Genomic DNA, 9,067 nt, shown 5'->3' on the forward strand with positions numbered 1-9,067 from the left:
AGACCCAGGAAGACCAAAGGAGATAAAGTAAACGATGCCGTAAACTACCTTGAAGAAAATCATTGGAGCTCAGCACAGTTATTCATCTGCCCTCCTGCGATCGCAGAGCTGACAGACGAGGACTCAGGTGATGAAGAATCAAACGGCGGGGGTATCGATAATATGAACACTTGTCAGCTCGAGGCTGGATTTGAACTTGTAATTTTAACGCCCGAAGATGAAGAACTGCGGCTGACCAACGTTGTGGAAGAAGAGATTGACACGATCATCGAGGAGGTGACAGAGCCAACAGAGCCGACAGAGCGAAGTCAACCGAAGAGAAAGGGGAAGGCTCCTAAAACTCCGGAAGCTGTTGCTCGAGCTGTTGCTGAGAGAAAGAAAAGGGCCGCAGAAAAAGCAGAACTGGAGCGACAGCAAAAAAGGAACAAGTGGAAAGAGTCCTATGAGTTCGAAAATTCAGAGCTGCTCTGCAAGATAGCAGAATTCGAATGTCCAACGACAAATCAGGATCCACTGTCCCTGGCAACACTCAGTCCCATCGAGCTGTTTGAGCTGTTCTTCGACGAAGATGTTGTCACATTCATTTGTCAACAAACTAATCGTTACGCTCTTCAGAAAGGTGCAGACAGGTGGAATGATGTGGGTATCGAGGAAATGCGGTGCTTCTTTGGGATACTGCTCCTCAGTGGGTACAACCAACTTCCAAGAATGAAAATGTACTGGGAGCAAACACAAGATGTTCACAACAACCTAGTGTCCGATGCTATGCGGCGGGATAGGTTTTTGGAGCTGCTGCGGTATATTCACTTTTGTGACAATGCAGTCCTTGATGGTTCGACAACAGACAGATGTTGGAAGATCCGGCCTATTTACAATATGTTACTGTCAAGGTTCCAGAAGAACGCTGTCCTCACCAAATGTTTCAATGTAGACGAATCAATGGTGCAATACTTCGGAAAGTCTGGCAATGCCCTAAAGCAACGCATGCCAATGAAACCGATAAGAAGTGGGTACAAAGTGTGGTCTCTCAACCTAGACAACGGGTATATGTATAACTGCGAGATATACCAAGGAAAGGGGAGTCAGTCCGATTACCAGGTGGCATTTGGCCATGGACCTGGAGTTGTTCTCGGGCTAATGGATGATCTCCCCAAGGGAAACTACGAAGTGTACCTTGACAACTTTTTCACTTCAACGAAGTTGTTGTATCATCTCGGAAAAGAAGGTATAGGATGCACTGGAACATTTAGTAGGAAAATGATTCAGTTCTGCCCTTTTCCAACCGATAACGAGATGGTGAAGGCTGGGAGAGGTATATTCAAGTCTTTTGTACACACGGACCTGAATATTCAACTCACCAAGTGGCAGGACAATAAACAAGTGATCATCGGCTCAAACTTTGACTGTGACACCCCTGCCGATACCTGTCAAAGATGGTCTGCCGAGGAGAAGGAGAGGATTTCTGTTCCCCGACCTAAATCCATCACATCCTATAACACACACATGGGGGGAACTGATAACATGGATCAGGCAATAAATGTTTACAGACCTGTCATACGGAACCGGAAATGGTATTGGCCACTCTTCTCGTACATTCTGCAAGTTTCCACGTATAATGCCTGGAAGCTGAGCAGGTATGCTAATTCTAGCGCCAGCAACACATTCCTCGACTTCATCAGAAGCATCGTCTGCCCCTACCTGACCTTGTACAAGACGACAAGGAAACGCGGAAAGACGAACAACTTGTACCCCTGTAAAGGAGTTGCAGCTCGGGTTCCTGGTGGGTCTCCATTAAATAATAATCTTAATAAGTGTTGGTCCTTTCCAAATTTGTTTAACATTTCCGATTAACAGTACATTGCTTGTTATGTTTAATTGACTATTATTTAATTCAAAGACCCCCAGAAAGTGTGCGTTACGACGGGATAGGTCACGTGATAAAAAGAACGATAGGGAAGAGAACGAGATGTGGTCTATGCAAGAGTAAGACCATTTACGAATGTTCGAAGTGTGCAGTGAAGTTGCATTCAAACTGTTTTGCAGCATTCCATGGTAGTGGATCCTAGTATGAGACTGGTTAAAATTATGGTCCGACTTCCGAGTGTGTTGTTATTGACCCAGTTTAAATATTTTGTTAAATTTTAATAACAAGTTTTTATTCTAGTATTACTATTTGACATTTGCGAACGTTTCATAACATTTTTTCTTATCAATTTCTTGACTTTGTCCGAGTGGGTCGTTAATGACCCATATGAAATTGATTTTTTAAAATTTCTGGTTGTTTAAGTATGATAATCACTCGCTAAGAAGCGATTCGGTACTTTTGTTTCCTTTTTTAGACTGTATGCAAGCAGTTACAAGATAATTTATAAAGATTAGCAAGTGTGCCGAGTGGGTCATTAATGACCCAATTTCAGTAATTTTCAATATTTTGAATCGCACAGTACTAACTATATTCTACATCATTTATTTGTTCCTTACGGCTTTGTTTCACGAGTAATATACGAAAAACAAAGTGGGTCGTTTGCGACCCGGACGAGTGGGTCGCATGCGACCATCGCTATATCTATGAAAGTAACGGAGATACAGATTAGCTTTTTTGGATATCTCATTTTTGCTGTAAAGTGACCTTGTGTGTGAAATGGCATTAAAATCGGCAAACTTTAAAACTCGTCGTCCCTAATGGGTTAATTATTTAATACAAAAAGAGTTGAAATAATCGATCACAATTCTCGAAAATTGCAACAGAAAGTCGCATCACAATTTTAAGTCCTTCCCCAGAAAGAGAAACACTCAGAGCTAAGTCCAAACTTCAGACCAAGAGACCCGACACGTGTGGCCCCACTCATGACTATAGTAAGCAGTATTGATATAATTTTCTGGGACAGGCACCGTTAACTGTTAAAGTTTTAAGGTATCCTGGATCATCGACAATTTAACCTCATTAATTCCGTTATCAGATTAAAAATATAGCACCAGAGCAATAGCCGGTTTCGTTCCGACCGGAAAATGTTATTATTATTAATGATTATCTATATCTATTTAAGGGTCAATTCTCAAAGAATATTCAGTACAAATATAAGGGACGAACAAATCTGGGCTGGTTAGATAATAGATTACGATCTGGTCACGATAACGATCACGAAAATATTTTCACATAATTTATAAACTAACTGTCGTACTAGTATAGCGATGCTGCAGATGACTGCAGTCAAGCATTTAAGACGGCTAGGTTGGTGGTACAGCAGGCTGATAGTGTCGGTGGAATGTTTTTGTATGCTTATAATATGGTCATTGGTCGTGAGACGTAAAAGTGGGACAAAAGCTGGCGATTTGTTTTATAATTAGAATGACTCAGTGATATCGTGAAAGTGATCGTGAGAGGTTTTCAGGTAGTTAGCAACAAAATATGTAAAATTGTAGCCAGAACTTTGACAGAAGTTGGAGAAGTTGTACCATATAATAATAAAACAAATATTTAATAAAACAAATATTTATTTTTACGGCACAATCAAACAATATCAATAATAAATAAATCAGGGGAGGTTTGAAGAGGTTTCAAGTGCCGAAGGCCACTGCTTATCTTTAGGATTTGAGAGTGACCTGTGCTTGAAACCCCCTCAACCATCCACTTCGTAAGGGTATTCTTTATTCACAACAAACTTTCGCTTACATGTCAAAATTGTTGAAAGTTATTGCTGTATAATAGTTAGGGTAAAGATTTTTGGACTTTAGCCACCAGGTGAAGAGACCCAAATTAAAATATTGGTAAAATGATATTAAGCTCATTGGCATATTCGATCAATAATATTGAGATTTTCTGCTTCACCAATATAACCATATTAAAATAATATAATACTTTACTTAAACATTTAACAAATTCCTGCATGAGTCTGCAAGAAGGATTGCTTTCTCTTCATCTTATAACTTAATTACATACCTTTCCAGCCATCAGAGCAAGAATTAGGCCTATCCCAAAAAATGTTTGATAATGCATTTTGTATTTACCTCCCATCAAAGTGACAGTGAAATGGAAAACGAAATGCGTGACTATATTAATAAAGCGATGTAATTGTTACAAATAAGCTACCCCGACATGATTTAAAATTACTGCTCGGTGATCTTAATGCTAAGGTCACATCGGACTGCAGTTCTATGTCAGGTGTCATTGGTGGACACTCGCTTCACAGCTCATCAAATGACAATGGTACCCGATTGTTTGACTTTTGCATTGCCCACCAACTTACCATCGGTGGCACTATGTTTCAGCAAAAGGACATACATAAAGGTACGTGGAGATCACCTAATAGTCGTATTGTAAACCAAATAGACCACATCTGTATTAGTAAGACGTTTGGAGGCTCTTTGCTAAATGTAAAAGTTTGTAGGGGGGCTGACATTGGGTCTGATCAATATTTGGTAAGAGCACGACTGAGAATGAAGCTTATGTCAGTGAAAAAGAAGCAAGAACGTAAGCTCGAGATTCCTGCTATTGAGCATCTGCGTGATCATTCACTTGTTTCCGAATACAATATTGTTCTGAGAAACAAATTTGACTGTTTGGAATCTGAGGTTGACCTGGAATCAATGTGGGACAACTTCAAGACAACTGTCCAACAAGTTTCCATGGAAATCCTTGGGCAAAGACCTCGAAAAAAGAAGGACAGGCACCAATCTCAGAAGACAAAAGAATTATTGAAGAACCATAAGGAATTTAAGCGTAAAGACCCTAATTCGAACGCTAACAGGTCAGAGTATTCTAGATTGAATAAGCTCTTTAAAAAAAGTAGCAAGGTGGACAATAACAACTGGGCACGTAGAATGGCCAATGACTTGGAAGAAGCTGCGAGAAAAGGTCAGCAACGTGGGTATGGCAGAAGATCAAATATCAATGTCATATCTGGAAAGAAGCAGAAGCAGTCAACTGCAGTTAGAGACGTATCTGGCCAGTTGATTGCCGACCCACATGCCCAGAAAGAAAGGTGGAAAGAGCACTTCTCTAGGCTATTGAACCCTCCCCCGCAAGAGGCCAATATTTCTGACCTGGACAACATCCCTCCGCAACCCAGTTTTGACGACCTTTCCGATTCGGATGATGCTCCTACAAGAAACGAGATTGTTGATGCCCTCAACAAATACTCAAGAATCATAAAAGTCCAGGAGTGGATGGTATCACCAACGAGCAACTTAAGTATGGACAGGATGGGTTGGTTGATCAACTAGTTGTGTTGTTCAAAAAAGTGTGGGAAGATGAGAAGATTCCTGAGGATAGGTACAAAGGTGTTATTATCATCGTTGGAAAGAAAGGTGACAACTCTCATTGCGCTAGCAACAGAGGCATTACATTAAGATCCACAGCCTCGAAGCTCCTGCAGATGATACTCCTGCGGAGACTTAGCAATGGCATGGACAAATTTCTCCGGGAGAATCAAAGTGGTTTTAGACAGAATCGCTCATGTATTGACCAGGTTTATTCACTCCGCTGTATTATACACCAATGCATTGAGTATAATATCCCTCTGTTTATTAATTTTGTTCATTTCAAAGCAGCTTTTGATTCGATTGACAGGCAGTTCATTTGGAGAAGTATGCAGCACTACGGCTTACCTGACAAGTACATTAGAATTATGAAGGCGTTCTTCACTCACACAGTTAGTGCTGTTAGGGTCAATGGAGAGGTTACCCGTTACAGGTTGGTTTGATGTCAACTCGGCAAGGTGATATACAGGGACCACCAGTCTTCAACTTTTGTTTGAATTTTTCGGCATACCTTATGGAACTGAACAAGGTCATTAGCAAGGGGGTTTTATTACAGCTGCCAGCCCCCGGGGTAGAAGAGAAACATCTCTTGGACACTGATTACGCTGATGACATGGCCATGTTAGATAACTCAAAAGAGGGGCTGCAGGAAACTACTGACCTTCTCTGCAAATACAGTGCCTATGCGGGTCTGAAGATTAATGCTGGCAAAACACAGAGCATGGTTGTCAGCAAAAGTGCATCGCAGAGGCCGTATTCTAAAGACGACACTATGGACATCAATGTGGAAGGTCTCCCAATACAGCAGGTCAGCAATTTCACTTACTTGGGTGCAATCATCAGTGCGAATGGAACAATTGACAAAGAACTATCAGCTCGAATTCAAAAGGCCTCTGGGGCATTCTATCAGCTTAGCAGTATATGGTACAGTCGCAGCATCAAGACTCAAATTAAAATCAGGATTTACAAAGCGGTTATTCTCACTATACTGCTTTATGGAAGTGAGGTATGGAGTACCACACAGACGCAGATGAAAAGATTGGAGGTGTTCCATCATAGATGTCTGAGGAGAATCCTGAAAATCAAATGGTTCTATCATGTATCTAATGCTGATGTACTTAAGCGGGCTAACATCACCACTGTTGATACTTTCGTACGAGCAGCTAGACTCCGGTGGTTTGGCCATGTGGTGAGGATGCCAGAAGAAAGAATACCCAACTATCTTCTGCACTGGATCCCAAAGCATGGTAAAAGGTCAAGAGGTAGACCTCGGAAAAACTGGTTGCCATGTGTCCGGGAAGATGCAGCAATCTTCACAGGTGTCGATAACATCACGATAGAAGATGCAGAACAACAAGCTACAGACAGGGTTCACTGGAGAGATCTAATACACCGGAGAAAAGAGTTACTATGTGGTGCAGGACACTCCAACGACTAGGAGGAGACCTTTTCAAGTACAAGTACAAGTTGTTACAAATGGAGATTGAAAAAAGAAAAAACACTTTACCATATCGGACCTTATTTGGACGGACATTAATTGAACGCTGGAGGCCCTAACGTTCATCTTAATGTCCGTTCTAAAAAAAGTCCGTTCATTTAAGGTCCGTCCAAGTTGAAGTCCGTTGAATTTTTTTCAAAAGTTTTTCCACTTCGAACTTTTTGTCCAGAATATGACAACTATGAGAACTTTATTGTGCCGTAAGTTAACGACGGAAAGGTTCTCCTTGGTCTGCCGGAGGCACAGAAAACTCTACTACTACTAGTATATGATGTTTTCAAGGGTCACTTTGCGGAAAAAGTCAACGAAATTATGGCACTCAACAACATAGTTCATGAGCTAGTCCCCGCCAACATGACAAACTTGTTCCAGCCTCTAGAAATTAGGGTAAATCGTGTTGCCAAGGACATTGTCTGACGCTGTTATAGTTCATATTTGTTTATTGAAATCTTTCAATTATTATCATCAGAATTTATTACAATATCAATGTTGTATAGAATTTCTAAAAATGGACTAGAGAAACCAAGAAATGCCTTGACAAGTGTACAGCGATGATAACAATCAGGGGACACCAATACACCCAAATAACCAAACAAAAGGCCTCGAGAGACCTGATGAAAAGTCAAGCAATTACATTGGGCCCCAAGTGCAGAAGGAGAAAAATGGGCAAATAATACGAGCTGTGACCTTAGGAGGCATTACTCAGGGGAGGTAATGAAACAGTGCTAGGAAAGCACCACGTGATGTCAAGGTTAACCTAAAGTTGTCTAAGATAAAAACCACTTCACGCCGAATGGGTGGTAAAAGTTAACACTGAAATGCAGGACCGGGGTAGTTTGATAAAAAAGGTTTCCATAAAGCTAGAAATCACTGATGCTTTAAGCATGGACTATTTCATGCACAAAATCCCATTTGATGAAGATGATATGTGATATTAGACACTGATCATGTACACATATTTTAATATTTTTACTGCTTAACGACTGCTTTTCTTACTTACTGGATAAAAAATGGATTTAAAAATCGTTTGCTGAAATAATAAAACGTTTAAAAAAATGAAAAAATTCGGATTTTTGATAGTTTTGAATGCCTTCTAGCGTTCATATTAATGTCCGTTCATAATTATGTCCGTTCATTTGATGTCCGTCCAAATGAGGTCCGATAAGGTATTATAATACTATAATAGGCACTGAGAAATTCTTAACATATATGTTACGTAATATTTTACATTCCAGAAAATAATACTCAGTCACGGATAAAATATCTAAATAAATAATAAATATTATTATCATGGCATCAGGAATTACGATCATGAACATGATGATCGTGACCTCAAGACTTTTAATCGCTAGAATTGCAGATCGCCTGATCAACTGTGGCCTAGCACTTCAGCAATATTGATATCATATAAAGCCATCATAGGGTGATCACCGACAACTGAACCTGCAATAATATTAATTGAACCTAGTTCCCACTAACCTATCAGCTTAATTAGTTAGGGTTAGGGTTATCATATTTTGTGATGAGAAAAGGACGAACGACTCGGAGACTTGAACCGGCTTTCGAGGGCCAAATTAAAACCTATAATTCGATTGAAAATAAAGCGACAGAGATAATAGCTGGACCGTCCCAATCGAGCAAGGGACTGGGGAGACTGGAAAACTGTTTACATAGACAGCATATTTACTATTTAGCATAACATATTCGATCAATAATATGAGATTTTCTGCTTCACCAATAGTTACAACCATATTAAAATGACCTAATACTTTATTTAAACATTTAACGAATTCCTGCACGAGTCTGCACGAAGCAAGGTCAAAAGAAAATCGCGGCACGTGCGGAAACTTCACAACTTCCCTAAAACTTAGACATAAAAACTTAGACCACTAAACATAAGTTTACCACTAGACATTATGGTCTGCCCACACTACGCCTCTATTCCCCGAATGTCTGCCCACACTACGCCATGTTTTGACGGGCCACATGGCGTGGGTCAAAAAAACCGGATTCACACAACGAGGCGCGTAGTGTGGGCAGGCCCTAAAGTTAACCACTAGACACCCCAATCAATGTCTGGAAAACTGCAAACATTCAGAAGACGATACATAGAGGCCCTTTTCTGAACAAAGGTACAGATGAGGAAATAACATAATACGTATATGTACGCCAAATGTGTTTGGCATAAGGTTAGTTAATCTGTTAAGTGAGAACTGGGAACTATCTACTTTTAAGGCAGCTGCCTCGTGGCTGAAAGCCAGGTAGAGCTATTAAAGTTCTGAAATGTCTACTTATACAGGTTTTTTACTT

General features: G+C 40.4%; 1 protein-coding gene across 1 annotated transcript; it reads left to right on the top strand.

Annotated features, from left to right (window-relative positions):
* The first annotated feature begins 4,155 nt into the window (after positions 1 to 4,155).
* LOC134823736 (uncharacterized) lies at positions 4,156 to 5,223 on the top strand. The gene has a single exon (XM_063835270.1). It carries the CDS (start codon positions 4,156 to 4,158, stop codon positions 5,221 to 5,223), a length of 1,068 nt encoding a protein of 355 aa, XP_063691340.1.
* Positions 5,224 to 9,067: the final 3,844 nt, after the last annotated feature.

The sequence above is a fragment of the Bolinopsis microptera genome, chromosome 11 (assembly GCF_026151205.1).
Source record: "Bolinopsis microptera isolate Bmic1 chromosome 11, MBARI_Bmic_1.0, whole genome shotgun sequence".
Lineage (NCBI taxonomy): Eukaryota > Metazoa > Ctenophora > Tentaculata > Lobata > Bolinopsidae > Bolinopsis > Bolinopsis microptera.

Coding starts and splice junctions, on each gene's coding strand:
- LOC134823736 (XM_063835270.1), top strand. CDS start 4,156: ATGTCAGGTGTCATTGGTGGACACTCGCTTCACAGCTCATCAAATGAC.